Source organism: Pipra filicauda, unplaced genomic scaffold (assembly GCF_003945595.2).
Source record: "Pipra filicauda isolate LSUMZ 115617 unplaced genomic scaffold, ASM394559v2 scaffold141_size4267151_pilon, whole genome shotgun sequence".
NCBI classification, from domain to species: Eukaryota; Metazoa; Chordata; class Aves; order Passeriformes; family Pipridae; genus Pipra; species Pipra filicauda.
In genome coordinates this window covers 1,535,588-1,561,800 of record NW_024103896.1, presented here as the reverse complement: position 1 = coordinate 1,561,800, position 26,213 = coordinate 1,535,588, and the positions used below count along the sequence as shown (strand labels likewise).

Genomic DNA, 26,213 nt, shown 5'->3' with positions numbered 1-26,213 from the left:
AATAGTATATGCATTTGAAAGTTCTCTCTTTGCATCTTCTCCCCTCTCCATTTTTGTTTTCTCCAGTATTCAACAGTTGGGTCTTTTAAGGTGCTGACAAGATAGTCTTTTCTTATAATCAGTAGAAACAGCTTGCTAGATTTCTGCTGCTACAGCTTTATCCCCAAAGGGAGAGTTATGGCAGAGAGATGTGGTTAGAGAGTGCAAGCCTTGCTGGGGTGGTACTGGAAGAAATTTGGACTAGTCTCACCATCTGATCAGAAGACTGTGGGAAAGATTGTTTGTGACTTACGACATAATTTCTCTGCTGCCTCATATTAAGATGTCTTCGGTCCTACAGCACTGAATGTGAAAGGTTCCCTAAGCAGGGATTTTAGGAGAACTAAACTTAGACAAAGCTGCTTTTATTACTGGAATACCCAATTCAGTCGTTTTGCCAGTACAGATGAGAGTTCAGATTTGTCTCTGTTAATTCCCTCAGGATATTTTAAGGAATTTTATGCAAGATCTCTAAAAAAGAAAGAATTGTGTTTCTATTTCTGGTGTTCTCGTCTGGCGTTATATTAAACATTTGAAAATATACACATTAAACATTTAAAGATATAGTAATGAACCAGGGTTGCTTGAATTTTTCTTTAACTTATTCCTGTTTTGTAGGCAGATTATAGTATCAAAATACTGTAGTAAATCACTTAATAATTAAATTCTTGGTTGATATCTCAAGAGTTTGAAATTCCTTTGGGTTTTCCCACCACCACCTTTGAAGATAAGACCTGATGTGTCATGTGTTACATGATTCTAAAGTAGTTTCTGCTCAGGCGACCTAACAAGAAGATAAAAATGATACTATATTTGGGGGAGAGAAAATATTTTAAAAGTTTTATTTTATGTAACCATTTTCTTTTAATTTCTATAGATTTAGCAAAATTATAGCCAGAATATCCAGGAATGTTTATCCAGTTGTGTAAGGCTGTCTTTTTATTGATCAAAACCTTTCAGGTGTAAACTTTATTTTTTTAATTTGCAAGGAAGAACTCTTTACTATAGGGAGACTTGAGAACGCTCCTAATTTTTATATCAAAGCTTTCCAATAAAAGACATATTTTCAAAGGAAACTAGAAGATAACAGAATTTAATTCTCAAGTGTTCTTTTTCATTTTTCAGTTGCATAATCTTGGCTATCTTCTGTCTTGGATTTGTTTCTGCTTAATAGCATAGGGACCTCAGGCTAGATTCATATAGGCTTCTTACATTGAATCTGCTAGTAATAAGCCCTCATTTGGTTTTATTGTGATATGTATGTGTTATGAATTTAGTTTATGTTTTAAGAATCCAAATCATAGAATCATAGAATCATAGAATCGATTGGGTTGGAAAAGACCTCCGAGATCATCGAGTCCAACCCTTGGTCCAAATCCAGTCCATTTACTAGATCATGGCACTCAGTGCCACGTCCAATCTGCGTTTAAAAATCTCCAGGGATGGTGAATGCACCACTTCTCTGGGCAGCCCATTCCAATGCCTGATCACTCTCTCTGTAAAGAATTTTCTCCTGATATCCAACTTAAATTTCCCCTGGCGGAGCTTAAGCCCCGTACCCCCTTGTCCTATTGCTGAGTGCCTGAGAGAAGAGACCAACCCCCACCTGGCTAGAACTTCCCTTCAGGTAGTTATAGACGGCGATGAGGTCACCTCTGAGCCTCCTCTTCTCCAGGCTAAACAACCCCAGCTCCCTCAGCCTCTCGCCATAGGAGAGGTTACCTTATGGTAATAAGGGTCTGTGATTTTTCCCCCAAACAGTATTTTTATATGTGCTTCTCCCTTGGTAATAAGCCACAATGTTGGTCAGTGTTTGAAGAAGCATTTCATTGCCCCAGCAGTGAAATAGGTGTTCTAGGAATAGTATGAAATGCTGCCAGAAGTTCTGGAAGCAGTCTGAGAATTGCTTTGATGTTACAATATATGAACATGGATACCAAGCTAAGGATCCTGTACAAGGCTTAGTTTAGTTTCTTCTTTTTGCAGTTTAAACTAAAGCTCTTGGACACAAAGCAAGCAACAGAAAACCCATGACACGTTTTTTTTTGTTGTTTTGTTTTGGGTTTTTTTTGTGGTTTTTTTTTTTTTTTTGACAGAAGCAGGGCAACTTGTAATTAGGATTGAAAAGAACTCTTAATAGTGTACTAATTTATTCTTCTTCCTTGTCCTGACAGGTTTAATTATTCCTAAATATCAGTGAATAGACTGATGGTTAGTCCAGAATTGACCAGCTCCATTGATGATGGGACAGTGGTAAAGCTGTTCTTTCCGTTTTGTTTCATTTTTTTGTGAGTTGTACTAGTGAATTATTCTTCCTCAGGTAATCTGTGTTTTACTTAATTGTAAATAAGCCATTCAGACATTTTCTTTGATTCTGATGGGTGTTTTTTCAATTCCTCTGTCATCATCCTAGCTGCAATTTAAAGGGTTTAAATCAGTTTTACTGGCTGCAATATTTCCTCTTAAAGTTAGATTATAACTTTCTTTCCAACACATTTTAAAAAAGTAAACTAAAATTGCCTCTCTTGTAATATTTTTTCTTTCCTGGATTCCTGACATTTTTTCTAAACTTAAAATAACTCAACATGTTGAACTTTTCTATATTGTCTCCATCAATGTCTTCATCGTTATTTCTCTTTTTTCTTTTGCTTCAGGAAACACATCGTTCATGTCACTCTCAGGCTATGGAGTAGCCACTTTATTCAAAGACTAAACCCACTACAAAAATGATCCTCTTTTATAATTTCCAGAAAAATTGAACTCCTTTTCTGCCTTCCTGTCAACATTTTGCTGTTGCCTCCTTCAGTATTTTATGTGTTATAAGGGCTATGCTGTTATTATCACACTTCTGAGTGATCTATCTCATCTGATAAATAGTTTCTGGTTGTATACTGCTCTGCTTGGTTAAATCTTAAGGAATGTGGGAAGATGCAGATTATCAGTTTCACTTTTTCCAGGTCTTGAATAGCATAATTCTGCAATAGTATTTGATTTATGGCATGTGATAAGGAGGTAGGGCAGAAACCTATAGAGCATGTGGGTGCATGTCAAATATGACGAAGAAAACACCTCAAAGACATAAGCTTATGAACTGAAATAAGAACATGTTGTAATCCCCTTGGTTGACATCTAAAATGTCTTTGTAACAGTAAAGACTAGACAGTATTCAGGCTCTAGTCACTGAAGAAATTGGATGCACTCATCAGTAAAGTGGAGTAGGATCAGAAAATCATTAAGGTTGGAAAAGACCTCTAAGATCATCAACTCTAACCATTAACCCACCACTGCCAGGTCTACCACTAAACAGTGTCCCCAGGTGCCACATCCATACACATTCTGAACACTTCCAGGGATGGTGATTCCACCACTTCCTTGGGCAGCCTGTTCCAGTGCATGACAACCCTTTCAGTGAAGAATATTTCCCTAATATCCAAACCAAACCTCCCTTGGCTGCAGCTTGAGGCTGTTTCCTTTGACTTTTGCTTGTTCCCTGGGAGAAGAGTCCAACCCTGCTGGGAAGGAAGTTGTTTTTTAACCTCCCTCCAGAAAGCTTTAAAACCAGCCCTGGAAGGCTGGTGCTTTTACTTGATGCCTTTTCTCTGCATGAATCCCTTTGCATATCTACTGACAGTATCTTTTCACCAAAGAGAATATATTGAGGTCTTATGTGCTTCTCTTAACAATATGTTGAGTTTCTTTGAATATTTCTTTTTGTTCTCAATGGGGGCTGGAATTGATACTAAGTAAGTAATCTAAAGTGTCAAAAATATTTAATACCCACCTTTGTTATATGATAGCATCATTTTAATTGCATGAAAAAAGTATCTTAAAAGTATTATTTGCAAGATGTTCCTTTAAAAAATACTCATGTGAGCACAATAGTTCATTCTGGTTCACAAAAGGTATTATATTTATTTTCAAACTTTCAACCAGATATCTCTAACATGACTAATCCATTAAAGTATTGTCCAGATTAAAATTTTGTCCATAGTGGTATTGTATTTCTACAAGATTTTTTTCCCCTGTAATTTGATAGCTGAAACTATCAGTCCATGTTTTACACTTGTGTATACTTACTTGAATATGTGTAACCTGATCTGCTCGTCTGAATTTTGACCGTTTTGGGGCATGTGCTGCCTGCTTGGCTCCACTCTGCCTTTGTCTCCCTGGTTTTCACTTTTGTAACGATTCCCTGCAGTCCATGAACATTAAGGTCCGTGTGAGGTCAACCATACCTTGCAGATAGTGACAATAGTGCAAATAATGACAAATATGGGGGGGGCTGTCACATGGTGTTTCCTGTTTCCTGTATTTAATTTAGAGGCCAGTGATTTGTGGGCAGCCTGCAAGGATGCTGCACAGAGTTTGATTTGTCTTTAGGTTCAGATTTGAAACCATGCATCCAACCTCCTTTTGTTTTCTGCTGTTTAAATAATTCCTTGAACGGGAGCGTGTTTGGGGATCTTCTCTCTCTGATTTTGTATTTTTTCATGTTTCGTACATATTTTATTTCTTTACTTTTAATGGATGTGTGTTGACAAAGCTGTTTCTATTTATCCACCACCTGAACTAGGGTAGCGTGAAAAGGAAATTGGTCCGGCTAAGGAATAATTTTAGTCCCTAATGACAGTTGAGAACCTGTGGAGGGAATACTAAATATTTTCTTATGTGTTCCAAAAAGAAGAGATGGCTCTAGGCTGGAAATACCTTTTGCAAAATAGGAAGTGAGGTATAGATGTGAGTGATTTGAAAGCTCAAAGGGGTTTCTCTCTCCACCAGCTGATGCTAAGAAGTAATTTAATATTACTTGTAACAGTGCTAGAAGGCAGCAAGGCAGGCAAGTTATTCTGAAAAGAAAATAAAAGCAACAGCAACAAAACTCCCTCTTCAGCTTTTTAATAAGCCTGTTCTAAATTGTAAGATTATAGACTTCTGCTTATGCTCTGATGAGCAGCTGTTGTTGGTTGGTGGAATATAGGGAGCTCTTGACCTCCCTGTCAGAGTCCTTTGTCCATGCAAAGGTGAGCGCAGATGTTTGTGGTGCTGGAAATGAAGTAAAGATTAAATCCTTTTGTTACTTCCTTGGATTCAGAAAAATGACTAAAATCTCTAAATCTCTGGAAATTGTGATATAACAGTTTGCTCAAAGTTTTCAGGAGTGTTTGTGAAAGCATTCCCTTAAATATGGAGTAATGAAATTTGATGAGGTAACCTAAAATGTCTTCTTTACCTTAGTTGTCTTTGTTATTAAGTTAGCAGAAAGAAGTTTTTGTTCCAAGATACTTTCACTAAGATATGCTGAGATTTTTTTTTTTGGTTGATTGATTTATTCTTATGTGCCCTATTGGGAAAGGAAAAATTACATTTTCTATGTGTGATGGATACTCTGATATTATGCACTGTGTCATATTACAGAGTAGGATGTGCACTTAAGCTGTTTTACAGGTAAGTCTTTTGAGACTGTTGAGGAAACAGGCCAGGAACATAATTATGCCAAAACTGCTGACTTTTAAAAAGGAGTTTCCAGTGATAACGGGATTTAAACTAAATGCAGTTTCATTTCAATTCCATTGCTGCAATTTGCAGGAAAGAAATTTTATCTTGAGTTTACATTTTTCTGAATTCAAATTTGTTAACCCATTGATATAATAACATAGTGAGCTGTGTCACTTTGTTTAGCTCTTGTTTTCAGTGTTAATGATAGAAAAGTGATAAATCTGTGATTGGAAAGAGAAGATTATAGTGTTGTAGCATTGCAGCTAGATGTTCTCATAGCTCTTTTTGCTGATGAGTACAATTTACGTCAAGATATAATGTATTTTGGTGAAGTAGCAAACTGGACCCACAATTTGTTCTTAGTTGTGTTTTTGAAGAGCTTGTTTAGGAATTGGTGAGAGATGAAAAGGTGTTTTCACCTGGTCATCTCTGTACCCAAGGACATGGTTTTTTTGATTTATATTATAATCATCCGTTGTCTTCAAAGTTTAAATAGTATTTTCCCTGTATAATCCCATTTTGAATGTCAGTTTACTTCATTAGCTGGCAGTTCATTTCCTCGCACACCTTGCTTTGGGAAATTCTGAAGTTCTCAGTGGAGATTTGGAAAACTTGAGTCAGTTTAATGGACCAAATATTTCATGACCATCTATGCGTGCTTTCAAAGTGCCTGTCCTGTAATCAGAAAGGCCTTTAACTGCTGGATCTTAACAAAATCATTTGGTCTTCTGCACCATTTGTGGGCTGTAAATGCAGAAGATACAGAATTAAATCCTGTTTCCTGAAAAAGTGATATGTGGAGCCCTGTAATCTTCGCTAGCTAGAGCTCGGTGTTGTGCACTTCAGAGCAATGCTTAATGAGACAGTTCAAAAGGGCAGCAGGTGTGTTCTGGAAAGCAGAAAGAAATCGGTTGAGCTCTTTGTTGTATTTGAAGATGTTCTTGTTAAGTCATTTTACACAGTTCAGTGTATTGAGTGATTTCGTGATGTACTTTCCTTCTCTTTTTCTCTTTATCACAAGAAGTCTTTGTAGAGTTATTGCACTTGACTAGAGGTTGTTCATCCTTTGCTGTCAACCAAACCAAACAGGTCTTTCAAATGTACATGTGTTGTGGCTCACCAGGCAAGCCAAGGTGAGGTGGACTCTGGTGACATTTAGGACTAATTCAGTGCTGAGAATTGTTTTAATGCAATATTTGGGTGGAAAAAGTATCTTGTAACATCTTGAAAATATGATGTTTTTTAAGAATCAAATCTATAACATTAATTTTGCAGGGAAAAATGTAGTCGATGATGTCTTTTAGAAGAGTAATCAACTGTATTAAATGCAGATGTTTCATTAATGAAAGTGTTTAAATAATATCTGTTTTTCTCCTGTAGGAAAAAATCATATGTATCATAAGCCTTTAAATTTTTTAAAATAATTGAAATAACTTACCTTATTTTTCCATAAACTAACAAAAATTAATTTAAAAAAAGTTTTTAAACTTATGAGTGGAGTAAGACATTTTTCAGAAATAAATTGTCCTCATGGGATAATTGTTGCGTATTCTATTGAAATTTAGAACTTGCATATTAGGAAAGAGTTGAACTCAGTCATGCCATCTTGTACTACGTGCTCTGCGTAGACCTGGTACTTTCACTCAGTTTTAGCTGTGGTTCTGCAGCAAAATCAAGTGTGAAATACAGATCAGAAATTCATAATTAACAACAGTTCAGAACTTTGTTAAAATGTCATGTTTGTGATATAGTCTCCTCAACACTAAATCTAGACATCAGTTTAATGTACTTACAAACATTTGAGAAAACAGTGATACAGTGCTTGATAGCTCTATGCTCTGTTGTTTAGACTGGAAAAGATGTGAGTGAAAGGGATGCTGCTGCAAGGAAGAGCAGACTTCTTGGTTTTAGCTGCTGGAAGGTCGTCTCATTTGGACTAGCTGTTTTATCATCTCGGAGGTGCTTACTGAGTCTCCTTACTGAGCAGAGAGCCTAAATAAAAGAGAGCTTAAAGTAGATCCTTAGCTCTGTGGCTAATATTAGATAAGGTGGGTTCCCTGACATGTATTTTGCATTACATTTGTAATAGTTTACATTATTTGCTTAAAATAATTAAAAACTTGGAATTTTTTAGTAGCTTCCTGAAACGCATCCAGAAATTTGAAACAACAGAGCATGGAGAACTGCAGTAATGTCAAGAGGTCATTAGATTTATCTGTGTGATTGACTCTGTGGCCAGTTATAAATGCAGCTAATCTCCCCATAAAAACTTTTTCATGTTCCAAGTAGATCATATTTGGGGTGCAACAGCATACTGTTGGATATGGGTGCTGTCTGTGGTTGTCTCAGTGGGTTACACAGCTATTTTCTAAAATAAGATTTTCATTAATTTGCACAGTAATGATTAATTTTCCTAAATGAAAGTAAACTTTGCAAATGAATTGATTTAGATATTGATAACCAGTTCTTAGCTAGTTATTTACCTGTAAAGTTTTTAACTCTGTTAATCAAGAAGACAGTTCTTTCTTTGAGTTGTTTTGTATACAATGTTATATATATAATATATACACATTATATATACGTATGTTTTAATCTTTTTTTTTTGTCTTGTAGTAGGAGTAACAATAGCAGAAGGAATGAAAATTAATCTGTCTTCTGTGTAGTATTTTCTGCTAGTGCTAAGACTTTTTCCTGAACCTATAACTTTCATGTGAAGAAGTAGGTGGCAGATCTTCTAACATTTAAATGTTTGTTGGTAAAACAAACAAGACAATTTTAAAACTTCTGGGAGAAAGAGGAGTATAATTATGTAAACAGTTATCCTAATTAAGTTGTAATAAAGTTCTGTAATGGAGGAAGAATGCATGTTTGCTGATGTGCGAGCCTTGGCATTTAAAATGAAGTATTTCAGTAAAGCACCATTATTTTTCGACTGATTTCTCTATCAGTTTTTAGCCTCTATTTATTATGCCTAATGATCTTACAGTTTAATAAAATCATAGGGAAAGGCACCATGAACCTAGCTAGAACAGTTTGTAATAGTGCTTGTCATAGCTTCTGCTTAGCTTCTCCTCTTTCCACTCGGGCTCCATGTAGGACGTGGTTAAAAGGAACAAATGAATGGCTCTTCAAAGCAAAATGAGTTGCTCTCTGATGCACAGCTGTCAGCAGCAGCAGCCTGAGCCCCTTCCCTGGCTTAGGGAAGTGATGTGGATGCTAAAAGAGAAGGAGCCTCCAGCAGTGGGATGGAGTGGGATGGGACACCTGTGGCGAGAACTTGAAGTCCTTCCTTTCATGTGCCATAGGAATATCTACACCTTCTCGGGAAACCCCTGAAAAGTGATTCCATTGCAGCATGAGCTCTTTCATTTAACAGATAACACAATCTCTGCTTTCACCCCTTTCCAAACAGTTTTGATTCCATGCCTTTCCTAGTTCACATAAAATGTTGGTTAAGAGCCCTCGTTACCCTGAGGAGTTGGCAGTATCTAACGATGACAGCCAATGTCAGCTGTACATCCTGGAGGCTCCTGTCTTGGGAAATGTGAGAGGTACTTTAGCTTACTCTGCTGTCCTCCCTCCTCACATTCTCAAGGGGGCTCTTACTTGCAAAGCAATGCATGTAGTTCACAATGTTATAGAAAACTCTGCCAAAATTGTGGAGAGATACAGAAATACTGATGTTAAATGATATGATTTGCAAGGTGCCAGGATTTATGCATAAACATAAATAATTATAATAGATTTAAAATATTTTCTCCTCAGTTAGTAGGAATACCAGAATACCACTGTATAGGTATATATATCAATATATGTCTATATATATAGGTATATATATCAAAGCATTTGTAGAAGGTGTCTGCTAGTTTTACAGCATTTTTAAGAAAAGAAATCCACAGTTCCTGAGCATGTTCTTGTGTGTTTCTCCTGGCTGCCACATTGGCTTCCTCAGCCCCTTCCTGCAGTCTCACCAGCAGAACAGAGAGGGCAGCTATGGGCTCAAGCATGTGGGACAGGAAGCTCTGAGTTTGAAAAATAACTGTTGTAACTAATGTCTGTTGTAACTAATTTACAGTAAATCTGAGCTTGCCAAAATTTTTAGTAATTTTAAAATTTGTTCAACTAATTTACTCTAATTATCAAATACACCACTTTAACTAAGAGTTAAGTGGTTGCAATTGTGGGAAAACCCTACTGTTTATTTCTAAATTATGAAAATAGATTAATTATTTCTACTTCTTTAAACCTGTTTCTTTACTAGTTTTTAGTGCTTATCAGAAATTCATCATATTCTGCTACTGTTTAAAAATGTCACCAGTATGAATGATTACTGGATACAGTGATTTGCACAGTATTACACTTGGAATATTATTTTAATGCGTATACTTCACAGCACTAAAAGTATTTCAACACTTGTAAACTTTTAAAGATAAATAACTCTTGCAGTTCCTTTTTGGATACTAAGGTAATATCAAATCTTGTAATACTTCAGTGATTATGAGCTCTAGAAGAAAAAGAGACAGACAAGCAGAAATTCTCATGGTGGAGATGAAATCTTGTATGATATTTGCAACATGAGCTAAGGACTTATGTTCAGAAGCCCAATATGAGACATCTGCACAGACTACTAAGAAAATCTATTGTTTTTTTAGTATTTACACATTTGTAATGCTCTTGTAGGATAAGTAACCAGATTTAAATTTTGTCTTACACATGGATTTAATATTTAGAGATGTCAGTGTTTTTGTAGTTTTCAGTTCTGATGTATTTCAAGTATATTTCTAATATTGATTTTTCAGTGTATCCTAATTTGAACAATTCACAATTAATTCATGTTTATTTATCCATGTCATAAAGATGGATAAATCATGCCGGTTGAATTGACTGTGTTGTTGGTATCAGGCTAGGATTTGATTTTGGTGTGCCTTAAGCTGATTTAGGCAAAGATGAGCCCCAGCTGCCTGCCTGTGACCCCATTCAGTCCTTGGGAGCGGAAAATGGTTACTTTCAGGTGCATCACATCTGTGATTTGTTTTTCTGTGCATCTCTGTGTCAGCAGCAGACACGTGGCAATAATCAGCAAAAAATAAGGTGCTGGAGGAGGAACGATGACTGTGTAAGTTGACATTGTCTGGAAGTAATTCATGAAGCTTCAGCCTGAACTGAGTGCATGGCCCAACAATAGGCAAACCTGCACAGCAAGACATGTAGCCATTATGAGGAATGTGTCAGCTTGTAGTAGTATCACAGTGACCCAATCTTAGACTTTAAATTTTGATTTGAAATGTACATTTTTAAATGTGATTCAGTACAGTCTAGTGGTATAATACAAAATTTTGCATGTTTTGGTGATGAAGATACTGGAATCTATAGCATGTATTAGCTATAAAGATAATTTATATATTTGTATTACTCTACTCTCCATTGCTGGCAAAATCCTGGGAAGAATACTCTTGAACAGACTAATACCCGCCATAGCAGAAGGAATTCTACCTGAAAGCCAGTGTGGTTTCAGAGCCAACAGGAGTACCATAGACATGGTGTTTGTTCTCAGACAACTGCAAGAGAAGTGTAGGAAACAGAATAAAGGTTTCTATGTAACCTTTGTTGACCTCACCAAGGCTTTCAATACTGTGAGCAGAAAAGGTCTATGGCAGATTTTGGAACGTTTAGGTTGTCCCCCCAAGTTCCTTAAAATGATCATCTCACACCATGAGGATCAACACGGCCAAGTCAGTTATGGCAATGCACTTTCTGAGCCCTTTCTAATAACTAGTGGTGTGAAACAAGGCTGCGTTCTTGCACCAACCCTATTCACAGTCTTTTTCAGCGTGATGTTCCAAAGGGCCACGGCAGATCTCGATGATCAGGACGGCATCTACATCCGATACCGTACTGATGGAAGCCTATTCAACCTAAGGTGACTGAAGGCCCACACTAAGACCTTAAACCATCTTGTCTGGGAGCTGCTTTATGCTGATGACTCCACCCCTGTCACCCACACAGAAGTAGCTCTGCAGCGTTTAACATCCTGCTTTGCAGACGCTGCTGAGCTCTTTGGGCTGGAAGTCAGCTTCTCTATCAACCGGCACCTCAGGAAGTCTTCCTTCATCCCCATATCACCGTTGACCAATCAGAGCTCAAATCAGTCCAGCAGTTTAATTACCTAGGTAGCCTCATCTCCTCCGATGGTAAGATTGACGGAGAGATAGACAACAGGTTAGCAAAGGCATGATAGTGCTTTCGGAAAACTCCATAAAAGAGTATGGCGTAATAAACACTTGAAGAAAAGTACAAAGATCGGTGTTTACAGAGCCATAGTGCTGTCTACTCTCTTGTATGGATCTGGATCATGGGTCATCTACCGCCACCACATGCTACTCCTAGAACACTTCCATCAACGCTGCCTCTGTACAATCCTAAACATCCACTGGTCAGATTATGTAACCAATACATCTGTTCTAGAACAAGCAGCAGTCACAAGTATTGAGGCCATGTTACTGAGAACACAGCTGTGCTGGGCAGGGCACGTCTCCAGGATGAAGGACCACCGCCTCCCTAAGATCTTGCTTTATGGTGAACTTGCCACCGGCTACCGCAAGAGAGGATCCCCGAAGAGAAGATACGAGGACTCCCTGAAACAACATCTCAGCCTTGGCCATATTGATCATCATAACTGGTCTACTCTGGCCTCCAGTCGGGAGGCCTGGAGACACACCATCTATAACGCTGCTGATGCCTTTGAGAAAGCATGCAGGATCATTCTCGAGGAGAAAAGACAATGCAGAAGGAATCGTGTCTTGCAGAATATACCACCCAAGGAGTCTTTCTGCTGTGCCTTTTGCAACCAGACATGTCTATCTCGTATTGGCCTTTTTAGCCGCCAGCGTGCTTGTAACAAACGTGGGTAGAGCCCTCCCCAAATCTTCGTTTGCGAAGCCCAGCCATGATGTATATAAATATCTGAAAATTTCAGATGAGAGTGATTTTGTAAGTTGTTGGTAGTTCTAAAGTAAATAGATATTTAAAACAGCAAGAACAAAGCCCTGTGTAGCATTTTAGCATTTTGGATGACCAAATTCAGTTAAATGGGCCTATTTAAGGTATTTCAGAAGTATTTTACTCTGATGTAATGTGATGAATTTGAAGAAATGTGTAAAAGTTTACTTCATGTAGAACATATATTTTAAAGCTATTCCTCACAAAATTTAGGGTAAACTTGGAGTTACATGCAGAGCAAATCCTAAAGTGTATTTTTCTTACTATCTAAAGTTTTTCTTGAGTGTATAGGTTTGGTGGTGTATTCAGAAGCATTACATGGTATTTAGGGTGTTAATTGATATAGAGTAACTTTATTTTGTGTGTTATTTCCTCAAGACTGAGCTGGATGTCTGCCAAAAGGCTGTTTGTTATTCTCTTAAAACACAATAACGAATATCAAGATTTCAAGAGTAGTTAAAGCTCTTGTCCACCCTGACAAGCTAATGGAGCAAGACTTGCCCTGAGGGCATGCAGATTTTCTCAAGAGGCTTCCAAAAACAAAGCAAATCTAGAAAGCAAAAAGCCCCCCCACCTCCAACTGTCTGAATATTAAAGTCTTGGTTGGGAGGGCGTAAAGCTGAGATATGTCAGGAAATGGGAAATGAACTGAAAATATGGCGCTGTCAATGTTCAATACCTTTCTTGTGGTGTGTAAACTGAGAATTTACTGTGTCTTGTGGTAAAAATCTCTTGTGGGGACTAATGAATGAAGCTGTTAATTTTTCCATTATTGGTCAGAATCCATGTGTAACCTTTCAACAGCAATCCATTTGACAGTGGGTTTGTTAATGTCTAAGTGCGCGACGTACCAAGGTACAGTTCTGGGAGGAGGGAGCTTGGCTGTGTGAGGGAGGGTGTGTGAGTGCCTGTGCTGCTGTGGGCAGGAGGGAGACCTGGCATCCACACCCTTCAGCAACACTGAACACAACCCTCTTGTGTCTTTTTTTTTTTTTTCCTATTCTGGTACACATAAAATTAGGGGGGAAAAAAGGCTACAAAAGACTTTCCTTGATGAAGATACATTTAAGAGTTATCCTCAGAATACAAATGTGATGCTTAGACTGTACTCTACCTTGATTTCATGCAGTGTCTCAGTGGTTACGGAGACATACTCATTGACTTAAGTTGAGGGTGTTTCATTTTAGTCCTGTGACTAAGGGATAACTAATTAAAATGAACTGTCTTTAAGGATGCATCATGTCTTTCAATTCTGTTCATCTTCTTTAAATTGTAGGTTACTCACATGATACCCTATGTGTTTCTGTACTGAGCACTTGAGTCTATAGTGTTGTGCAGCCGGATGAATGGGGGAAAAAAAGATTAATTTAAATGCATCTTACAGTATGGAAAAAATAAGACTGTCTTTTTTAAAGTAATTATCTTTAGAATATTTGTTGTGATTTTTGGAGGGGGGTTTTTTGGGTTTTTTTTCCTTCTTTTTTTGTTTCTTTGTTTGCTTGTTTGGTTTGTTGTTTTTTTTTTTTTTTTTTTTTTTTTTTTTTTTTTTTTTTTTTTTTTTTGTTGTTGTTGTTGTTGTTGTTCAAGGAAGAGCAATGCTCCCAAATAATTTGATATCTTTGTAACCCTAAGGTATTGTACTTGCCATCTATATCTATTTTTGTGTGTGCATGCATACTATTTTCCCCTAATTAGATACTGTTTGAAATGAGAAGGTAGCACTGGCAGCCTAACAGAATAGTGTTTTTGCAGCTGATAATTAAGGGTTTGTTTTATAGCCTGGGATGTGCTTGGAGATGTGGGAGTACAGAAGATACAGGATAGGATTGGAGGTGTGTCCCATTGCCCAGTGTCGGAGCTGCCTGTGAGTTGTGTGTCCAAGGGTTAATTAGTTTCAGAAACAAGCCTGGACCAGCTCTTCAATGATACACTGAAATAGCTCTTTTTTGCTCTTTTAGGAAGGTGCAATAGGGAGGTACTACTGTTTCATTTGGCAACTACTTTTTTGTGTTTCAGTCTCTCAAGCATTGTGCATCCCTGAAAGCAGAGGTCTCTCCTCAGGAGCTTTCAGAAAGGCTGTTTCGTGGCTCAGTCACAATGTGTTACAGCTCTGTTTGCTGTGGATAAAAGAATATGAAAAACAGGGGAAGAGACTGACAAGTGTTTTTTGAGAAAACGAGTTATGCTGAAATGCTTAATTATATGTATGTGTATATATATATATATATGTATGATATATATATATATGGAAATTCTGAACTAGAAAATAAAGGGTTTAATTTCCTTTCATTCTTTCGTGCTCTTCTGAGAGTGGAAGGTGCTCCCCATCTCAGCTCAGTTACTGTCTGCATTTGCCAATTGTAATCTCTTAATCATGATCAAACAACAGTGCTTTAATAAGACACTATATAATCTCATGTTTAGTAACACATACTAATGTTTCTTTTGATCTTATCAGCCTAGAGATTGCTTGAGGCTTGCTGGCAGAAAAGAAATCAGGAGCCTCTAATAGCTGAAGTGTTGTAGGTGTAGCTGAACTGGCTCTGTGCCCAGTAAGGTTCTGACAAATTGTTCTCTACATTGTCGTAAAGCCTGTCAGTTTTAAAGCAGAAGCAGTGTTGCAGTGCTTCAAAAGTTATTTGATTTCAAGTAGAAAAATAATAATTTTGGGGATGACCGCAGTTATGATGAGTTTTTGTCAATACTTTTGATTGCTCATGAAATTTTCTCCAAATATGCTGGATTTCAATTACAGAAGGAGATAAGGTATTATAAAGGTTTTGATTTGACAGGATTGACTACAGAAAGAAGGTAAAACATTGCATCACTTGAAATGTCCAGAAAGAGATGGTTCCATTTCAGGATTTCCAATTGACATATGTGTTTTGGAATCACTAGAAATTTGAGTGTATTTTCCATAAATCCTTATGCTTAAGGCCATTTGCCATAAGTCCTTACCCTTTTGTACAGAAAGAAATTGCCTGTTTTCAGCATAGAATATCTTTGTTTTAAAAACTTTATTAATGACATTTCTGTGCAGGAATTAATTGTGTGACTTCTTTAATAAGCAATGGCAATACTGAAAATTAAGTAGCATATTTTTACTGCTTTCTGCAGTTCTTAGTAATTGCGGGCTGTTCCTAATAGAAAAATAAGAGGTATTATAAAAAGATATAAATAGAAATTAAAAGTAAGTAGATCACAATTTTTAATCAGTGTGTAAAAGAGGTTTTATATGACTTCACAATAACCAGACAGAGCCACACTTTGTCTGTAGGTAGCTGTACCCAGCACATACAGACGGTAGTATTTGACGGTTGCCTGTGTTTCGTTAGAGCACAGTCAGATCTTGGACTTGGAGTCTCACTTGTTCCAGACCTGTACTTGCTTGAAGAAACTGAGAGTGCTTAGCATTCGCCCTTGGCTTCTTCTGTCTCCGTGGGGGATTGAAATACAGGGAGCTTGTAGCATGATACAGAGATGGTAGCTGAAAACACCCTGGCCCTGTCTAAGGGGCTGTTTAGTGCTGTGAGGTACCATCTGTGAGGCAGCACTGGCCTTGGAGAGAGGAGCAAGGGACTCGGAGACACAAAAAGCTGGAGGGTTGCAGTAGGGCTGGAGCTGCTGCAGGATTTGGGAGTATATTTTCCTTTCAGTCTTCACTGTATTTTCACTACAGTCTTAATAAGTCGTTTGACAGACCTGAAGTATATATTTTGTCCACTACTGAAATTTAAATAAAAGTAAGGGATTCAGGACCATTTGCTAAGGTGTGTACAAATTCATGTTTTAGTATATGTAGTGCATTTGTTTCATCAGTAATACTATTTTTATGAATGCTGATGCCGCAGGAAACCATATAATCATCTAGTGGAATCCAGTGGGGTTCACTGGCCGGCGAATCTCACTACATTGTACATCGAGTGTACACAAACCAGTCTAATCACAATTCATTGGTTAATCTCACTAACTGGAGAAAAAGTTGTTGTTTTACTAGCCTGAATTTGACAGATTTCAGGTTCTAACCATCATTTGCCATCATTTCTGCCGAATTAAAGAATTGTCTTTACTCAAGCAGGCTCTTACAGTGGTACTTCAGCCACCTCCCTGTCTTCTCTTGAATAATCTCAAAGCATTAAGATACTGGCAGCTTTAGATTTATTACACGTTCTTGTAACCTGGGCATTGAGTTGCTTGTTGTATTTACCTCTTCTGGAGTTTTTTAGCTCTCTAACTGGTGACAGTAGAGTTGTGCTCAGGAGAATCTACTATGCTTGCCCGAAAAAGATCAGGAGTTTAAGGGGTGGGGGAGGAGTGATGAAGGATGCAATAAAAACCTCACCAAGTGATTTTTACTTAGTTGGGATGGTAAGTAGAGAAGTGATGTGGAGAGCAGGAGAACTAATTCAGTGCTCAGAAAAACCACTTGCCAAACCCATTGCTGATATAATCTAGTGGTAAGTGGCTGTATCAGCCTTCCTCTGCACTGTGTCAGTGTAAGTGCTGTTTGTGGCAGTGATCTCTGGAGGTAGAGCAGATGCTCTTGGCACCTTGTGGGTTTTAGGGCTGAAGTTCTACCCTTTAGTCCCTTATAGGTTATGATGTAGCTGTTCTTTAAGAACTCCTGTCTCAGCTAATGATGACTAATTCCATCAGGTAATTGTTTACTGTGGTAATTTCTTGCATGAGGTGTTAAATAATGGTAGAAAATAACTATTTATATTAGAAAGAGTGATTATCAGATCAGATTTTAAGAGGCTGAACATAATGTAACACCTGTTTTCACGTAAGTTCTTCTTATACAGCTTTTGGTATCTTTGGTATCTTTTAAATAACTTCTGGTATCTTTGTCTAGTTACTCAGAAAGACTGTGATTTCCATCCCCTTTAACTGCTAGAAAATTACTGAAAAATGTATGCTTTTTAAACTAGCTATTTTGTTATTGGAAAAGAATAGCATATGTATATTTTATAAAGGCAGTTAATTGATTAGGATGTTATGTGTGCAGGTGGAAAAGAGATATTCCATGTGTATATATTTCTTGGATCATGAAGTACAAGACCATGGCATTAATCTGCATAGTTAGTTCCATTTTAATTTGTTTTGTTTGGTGTGGTTTTTTGTTTGTTGTTTTAGTTTTGGGTTTTTTTTATTGTTAGAAGGGAGTTTACTTAAGAAATAATCTTAGTGATAAAAGCTGTAGAAAACATTTTTATAAATCCATAACACATCCTGAAATAAAATTTAGGAACCACAAGCTAGTGTAGCTCGTGGATTTACCATTACTAATTGATGGTTTGGGGGATTTTTTGTTAGACTGATTAATATGAATGGAAAAAACAAAATGGCTTTTGGACACAACAAACCCTTCTTCATGTCTGAAGTAGGGGTAAATCTGAAGAATAGATTATGTAGTCAAAAGTCCAATGGAGCATCTCCCATCATCCTTGGTAGTGTTAGCTGATGTAATAAAAGATACTACAACTACCATGCTACTATTCAACTAGGTGTATAAAGGTGAAAGGGGGCTTATAACCTCTAGCAGCAGAGACAGCAGTAAACTCTTCTGTGGAGGAATGGCTTCTTTTAAGGAATAAAAAAATGTGCAAAATAGTTGGGTTTTTCCACATCATATATTTTGAGAGTAAAAAATTGTGACCACTGTACAAAGCTCCTAGTTATATTTATCCCAGTTATATATCTTACTTGTAACTTTGGAATAAATTGGCCTAAGGAATAATTACCGGGGGCTTCTTTTAGCTGAGTTTTTAATTTTTCATGATTTTTACGACTAAAAGTTCCCTCAGACCTTACCTGGCAGTTTGTTTTTCTGTAGCACACAACCTCCAGGAAGTAGGAGTAATAATTTTCTTTTTATCAAGTGTAGCTGTAGCTCTCACATACATTGCAAAGTGGTTGATTGAGAAGGTGATGGTTTTCAGGCATCCTGAATGCGCTGGAAGTCTAATGTGGATGTGCCAGTGGTTGAAGCTGCCTCAGGTCTTCTGTGAGCTGGATATGTAAGACTATTCAGTGTTGAACTGTAGCTCTGACACTCTGGATGCTTCTACCAGCTGATATCACTGATCTGATCTTTTAGCTCCTCCTGTCTTAATTTACATAGATTATGTGTGTCTTCAGTGCTTTTCCTTTTAATTACAACGTCTGAGTTACTTTATCACAGTCTTCAGTCCTACTCATTATTTTGGCTGTACAAGAGAACCACCAGCCTCCAATCAGAGACTTTTTGTACCCCAGGAAATCGGACTGTAATGGAAATGCTTAAGGAAAATGCACATAACCTTAGGAGTGTAGGAAAAGTCTGAGTACACAAGACTCAAGTAGTTTTGATAGTTTCAACTGTTATTTTTAGTTTCTCTGGTCCAAGATTTTTATCTGGCTGTGAGGTCAAGTTATTCAAGTTATTTGTGAGTTACTGGATCTGCTGGTGTTACTGGGTCTGCCAGTGTTCCTAGGACAACTGGTAATCACTTTCACCCAGAGCTTTTGTTTTGTGCTCAGTGCTGGGTACTACCAGATGTCACTTCCTGATGCTGGTTATATGAGGGCTAAATTTTCTTGGAAAAAAATAAATTCTGGCTTTGTCAGCCAATAGAGATCAAAAAAAAAGTATCAGTCTTGTCAGCAACTTTCCTTTTTTTATATTAAGGTTTAGCATAGTACGGTGAAGTGTAATGTAATCAATTAAATTACAGTGCTCACATACCAACTATGCTAACCTATCCTTAAATTCACTTAATATTTAGAATTATATTTCTGTAGTACTTAATGTTTTTTCCCTTTTTTAATACAGTTTTAAAATCTAAAATACATATTGCATATTGTACTGAGGATATTACAAAAAAATTCTAGAATGGGGAAAACTTGAAAAAAAGGCTTATTTTGAAAGCACCTTAGATTTGGAGCATGGCCACCATTTGCCTTCTGTTTCTGCCATATTTGTGCTATGATAAGGCAATCCCTGGGCTTTCCATTTTGAGCTGTGCATTTCATGTAGAAGAGTCTTGTTTAGCTGCACATCTTGCTGTAATTCAGTTGGGTGAATATTGGAGATACCCTGTCAAACATGCCCAGAGCATGGAGAAATATTGTTTGCCTCTCCATTTCTTGGAGAAATATTGTTTGCCTCACTGATCTTAAACACCTCTGATAAAGGAGATTACACAGTCTCCCAGGCAACTTGTCCTGGTTTATCACTTGTCCTGGAGAGAGAACTCTTCCTCTTATCTAACCAGTGCTGTCTTTGCTGTAGGTTTAACTCTGCCTTCCTCCTTCTGTGCTCGATGAGACAGATTTATCAGTATATGGTAATTATGTGAAAATAGTTGTCATACTCATCACTAACTACCTCTTTTATAGTTTCAGAGGTTTCCCAACAGTCATACCCTCACGTCTGTTATTTCCATCGTAATCTTCTGGACTGGTTTGTTTTGTATATGCTTTTCTTTAACACTAGTGCCCTTAACACTATTTTGGGATGGTGCTAGCATCAGGTCATTAGTGTGATGTCTTATATCTGCTTCTACAAGAGTCTAGTATTTTACAGTGCTTTCCACAGCATTGCTTTGCTTGTGCCTACTTATTTGTGATGTCTGGAATTTGTTATACTCTTGCATGCATACTTGTTGTACTCTTGCCTACACAATTGTTTTTTATTCTGTTTTTTACGTACATGATTTTTGCTGCCAGCTACTTCATATTTGTTTTTTATTGAGTTTCATCTTGTTGACTTTGGGCAGTTCAATCACTTTCCATCATTTAAATCATTACTGAAGAGGGAGGCAAAACCTCTTTGGTGACCTCACTTAAAATGCCTTTTAGTTTGATAATGAACTGCTTACTATGGGAGTTTTCTCCTGCAGTGTTTTTGAGCAGCCATGTGCCCACTTACTTAATTAGCATAAGCAACTGCCGCAAAGGTACATTAAAGTTCACATAAATTACACCTACTCCTTTCCTTAAAGCATCTGTCAAAGAAGAAAATTACAGTAGTTTTAATTTACTTTTTATTGTGTTGGTTGCTTCTTATCTTGATGTCTAGAAGTTATAAGCTGCCCATTTCAAATAGTTTATTCTAGTATCGTTGTGGATATTAGAAGTGGTATAGTTGACAGTCTAATAGTCCCTGAACTTCTCATTTACGAAAAGTTATATCGGTTTTCTCCTTTCCACCTGCCCAAGATCTTCCACATCTTATTTTTTTCAAAGAATATTTTTAAGTTCTGGACAACATCTGGAAATTATAGATGCTGATTAAGCAAGGCCTTCAAGTATTTTCAGTTTCCAGATTTTACTAGTAGAATTTAGATTATAGACAAAATGATGATGGGTGGATCATGAGGTGGGTTGAAAACTGGCTGAACTGAACTGGCAGGCTCAGAGGGTTGTGGTCAGCAGCACAAAGTCAGCAGAAGGTCAGTCACTGGTGGTGGACCCCAGCAGGCCATACTGGAGTCAGCAGCATCTTTATTATATGACCTGGATGAGTGGATAAGAGGCTTTACCCTCAGCAGCTTTGCAGGTGATACAAAACTGGGAGGAGCTATTGCTGCACTAGGTGGTTGTGCTGCCATCCAAAGGCTGAAGAAATGGACCAGAATTGGGGGTCCTGGTGGACACCAAGCTGAACATGAGCCAGCAAAGGAGGCCAGTTGAGTAAGGTGATTCTTCCCTTCTGCTCAGTGCTGGTGAGACACATCTATAGAGCTGTATCTGGTGCTGGGTTTCCCAGTACAAGACAGACATGGACATACGGGAGAGAAGGGCCATGAAGATGATTAAGGGCTTGGAGTATCTGTCATACAAGAAGCTGCTGAGAAAGCTGGGGTGCTTTAACATAGAGGAGAAAGAGCTCAGAGGGCATCTTAATGATGTGTATACATACTTGTTAGGTTGTTTTCAAACTTACTGGGAAAAAGGTAATAAAAGGAAAAAAAGAAAAAAGGGTAAGAAAACATTTAGTGAAGTGAGCATTTTTAGTATGTTCATACTAAACAAGCATACTTGTTTTTTTTATTGTTTTGATTTGTTTCCCCCCGCCCCGAAAACTGGTTCTTTGCCATTTCTCACTTATTTCCCAATATCATTGCTCAGGCTGTCAAACCTTCTTGTCCTTTCTGTCTCTCAGAAGTACCATCCAGAGAATTGGTGGTTGTTGTTTGGCTGCTTGAATATGGTTTGAACTTCGGAGGATTAGGGCAAATCTTTTTAAGGACAACTTGGGTGTAAATTGATCATTACCATGAAAGAGGTGAAGATATATACCATTGCCCTCACTTTGCCCTAATGATTTCATATAAAATGATTTCAGATGTTCACATTTTTGTTGCAGAATAATAAAATATGATAGTACTGGTGAAGAAAAAGTTAACATCTGCTGTGAAAAGTACCCATTTTTATAGTGTCTTGTGTGACCTAATTTTAAGTCACATGTCAGAGGACTTAGAAAAGGGAAATGGTGTCATTATAAGATTTTTAATTCTCTGAAAGTCATTGTAAACATTTCCTATTCATATTTTTATCACACTTTCTGGTCTGTATTAATGTGCAGCAGCCTACTGCATTTCCATTTCTTCTTATATAAACTATCTGTATCCTCTCATGATCACATCTTCTTCAACCCTTGGAAATAAGTGCAAATATTTTATGAAAGACTTTAACTATCTCTGTAAGGTTTTTGCCTCCCGAATGATGGTACAAATATGGACCAGTATATCTGGAGCAAAACGGTATTTCCTCACCAGTGAGTTGTATCTAGCAAAGATAGGCAGGTTCTTAACTTAAAGCCTGGTGTAGTTGTTCCTGAAACAGCTGTATGTACAAGCAATTCTACAGTCAAGGTACAGCAGCTTGTTGGTATCTTGAGGAGGACGATGAGTTCATCCTTTCTGCCTGTCTCCTCTCCTTCCTTTTCTCCTGTGACTGCTCCACTGCATTTACACTCTTCCAGTGATTTCTTTAGCTCACCAAATTGGCAGAAAACTCTCCACAGTGTTGACTTAATTTGTTTCCTCCTTGAGTTCATTTTGCTCAGCATTTGTGAGTCCCTGTGTAGGTGGCAAGGAGGAGGTAGGAGCGCTAAGCCCCAGCACAGAGGATGTGAGGAAGTGATAGGATGTTCCCTTCTCAGTGCTGGAGAGCTGCCAGGTTTGCTCAGTGCCTCTTGTATGATCACACTGATAATATAGAGCAAGATGGGATTGTTCGAAGTGAGTTTAAGACTGAGGAAAATGACTAGAAAGGATGCTCTTAGTCGGGCATAGAATTACTCAAACTTGCTGGAAAGCAGTTCAACAGAAGCACCTATCCATGCCTTTTAAACTGTAATTAGCAGTATGATATTTGAATAAATCACAAAAGCGAAGGCTGGCAAAATATAATGTTTAAATTTCAGTTCTAGTACTTTATTGCTTAAATTCTGTTGTTTTATAATTATTTTATTCCAAACTGTTTTAAGTGGTGCCATTTGCTGTGTCTGTTGTCCCACTGCCCAGGTTTGGATTTCATATTCTTTTACCTTCTACAGGAACAACTCAAAGTCCACTAGAAACAAGGCAATCCTGTTTGATGGATTCAGACAAACTTTCATTCTGGCCCATCAAGCATATAGATAAAGTGTATCTTTTATAGTAATGGTTGTAAAATCTTCGTGATCCAGAACAAGCAGTAGTAATGTGATGGTTTGTGTAATAACACTCTTTCTCCTTTTTGTAGGTCCTTTTGTTCTGCATCACAGCTGCTCTGTTCATGTTCTTCTTCAGGTATGTTGCTAGTACATCTGTTTATGTTGTAAAAATTATTTTAAACAGTGTTTCTTAGAGCTTACTTGGTTTTTGGTATTCATCTCAAAACTTTTATGTTCTCAACTCCAACTTTCTGAATTGAGTGGAGTGCTTCTGTGGCATCAAAACCCCAGTGCTTTGAACATAATTGAACTTAAAGGGGAAATGTTGAATTTAATTTGTTAAATCTTCTGGAGATTATACTGGTTACTTAGGGAGTCTCATCTCATAATTATGACTCTGGCGATCTAACGTTGCATAGTACAAAAACAGCTGAAATCTTGCTTTTCATATATGTTCTCACAAGTTATGAGTTGTATTCCTTTTTTAAAACATGCAGTAATGGGGGTGGATGAGACATTCATTTTTATTACTTTTTTCTCTCTCACTTTGCAAAATATGTCATTTGCCTTGTCACTGTTTCCCTTTAAATAGTAGACCTCTCAAATTTTATTATATCTCAAACTGGAAAGTTGCTTTTCAAAGTAACCTTTGACTATAACCCTTTGACTTAGAATTTTCTGTGGCACATAGCCATGTATGGTTCTTCAAGCTGTATGATCCCCTGGTAATTGCAAAACTCTGGAAGCTGCAGCTTGTTTTTTTTTTGTAATTCCATTACTTACGGATATTGGCCAAGAACAGTCTGTGGATAGAGGAGGGCTGTTAATTTAGAGGATTCGAAGAAGCATTCCTCCTTTCATCTATAACCCATTAAGAACCTTGCATTGGCAGTCTTCTTGCTTTATTTTCTTCTGTGTCCCAGAGTTAAGCTATAACAACCTCAGAGAATTTGACTTATAAGTTTGAGGTTAGACACCTGTCTGCATGAATGCTGATCAAACAACTCAAAACATTAAAATTCTGGTCAAAACTATAAATATTGTATGATTTTGGAGGAAGCTAATTGTCTTTATGTCTTTGGTAATGAACCAGTGTTTTAGAGAGAATCTGCAAGTTAAATCACAGAATCCTAGAATAGTTAGAGCTGAAAGGAAGCTTCAAGATCATTTAGTTCCAACCTCCCTGCCATGGGCAGGAACACCTTCCACTAGACTAGTATTCATAGCCCCATCCAGCCTGGCCTTGAACCCTTCCAGAGATGGGGCATCCACACCTTCTCTGGGAAACCTGTTCCAGTGACTCACCACCACATGGTATCTCACATTTAAGAATTTTGTCTTAATATCAAATCTAAGCTTTCAGTTTGAAGTCATTACCTCTTGTCCAGTCACTGCATGCCCATGTAAAAAGTCCCTCTCCAGCTTTCCTGTAGCCCATTTAGGGGTAAGAATTGATGCAGACCCTAGAGGTATTTGGTGAATTTTCCCCTAATCTGACACAGCAATACTGGCAATTGAATGGGCTCCAAACCGTTTTGTCTTCTAAAATTAGTTGCTCCATGCTAAGGTTGACGGATATCCTGTTGAGCAATCATCAACAATATTTAACTCCTTTTGCCTTTGTGTTTTAACCGAGGAATTAAAATAGAATATCAGGTTTAGTTTAATTCTTGGGGGGAAAAAAATCGATTTGTAAACACTAACAAAAATGCTAAGACAAGGTAAATTTGTAAAAAATAATTAGCACAGACCAGTTTTGGAGGGTTTTTTTTTCTTAGTGTAATGAGTGTTGTGAATAGAACTTCTTCACAGTGGTTCATGTGCTACTTTTCTAAAGAAACCAGATAGATGGATCTGGGTGAAAATGCCTCTGGGCGTGCACAGTCTACTCAACTGCTCATGGAGAAGAGACAGCAGACAGGTCACTTGATCAGCCCACAGTTGTTGTATGTTCGTCTGGACTGGCTGTGACTGTGGGTTGGTTGTTGTCTTAACCCGTACATGAATTAATGATTGATCCCCTTCAGTAAGATTTTGGACAGCCCTTGGAAGAATCCTGTGTGGATCCATCTGGAGTCCCAGGGGAGGCAGTCTTCCTATCTGTTGGAAGCAGACAATAATTGGGAGAGTCATTAAACTGCATTTCCTGTTTAATGGCTCAAAATCACTTCAACCTTTTTCCTAATCATAAGAGGATCAAACTGACAATATCATGTTCATACTTTCGGAATAAACACCTTCAAAGTCAGATCTGCTTGGCTTATAGAATATATTCCCATTGACTGTGAAACACTGTTTACTGTTAACAAGCCTTTACCGACCTGAAAAACAGAAAATTCTCTCTTGTTTTGTATTTAATCTGTTTCCAGAGTGTCGTCACCATTTTTGTCCTCCCCACCGCACCAAAATATCCAAAAAGGTCTAAGTGCAGTAGCAGTCATGGTCACCAAGGTCATATATGATTCCTTTCATCATTAAACATAAAATCCTAGTATCTAAATCATGTAATTTGAAGCTTAAAACTTTTCTGAAAGAGACTTAAGACTACCTCTATGGTATGAAAATCTGACTGATGCTTGGAAGTCAGATGTTGCAGGGAATAAAGGCAAAGTAGTCTTTTATTTTCTACCTTATCCAAGGTTATCAGGTTCTCTGAGCTTAAAAGTGATAACTGTACTCAGTTGGTAGCTCTGTTTGGCACTGCATTCCTGGAAGGTCCAGTTTTAATTAAGCCTGGCTATTATTTCTGCTCTGGGTAATTTTGACCTGAATTATTGTCCCTGCACAGCTTGTGCCGTGATGCACAGTAGCTGGCGTTGGCACTGTGAGGCAGCAGTGGTGGTTGGGATAAGCATGGAAAGCAGAGGTGCTCTTTAGCATTCAGATGGACTTTGCTCATTTTTAAGTGGCTGCTTACCAGCATGGCTTAAGGTGATCGTTTTTGAACCTAGGAGATGAAAAGTTATTTGAGCTGGAAAGTTCAGAACTGTTTTCTTTGTGGAGGAATTGAGATATATCCTGTCTATCACACAGC

General features: G+C 37.7%; 1 protein-coding gene across 2 annotated transcripts in view; it reads left to right on the top strand.

The window, feature by feature from the left end:
* The window catches only part of TMEM135 (transmembrane protein 135), a 172,628-nt gene that overhangs the window by 86,313 nt on the left and 60,102 nt on the right, over nt 1-26,213 (top strand). For both annotated transcript variants that reach the window (XM_027744610.2, XM_027744609.2), the window contains one exon: nt 23,269-23,315. In XM_027744610.2, the coding sequence (XP_027600411.1) occupies nt 23,269-23,315 (47 nt within the window). The remainder of the gene's footprint in view (nt 1-23,268; nt 23,316-26,213) is intronic.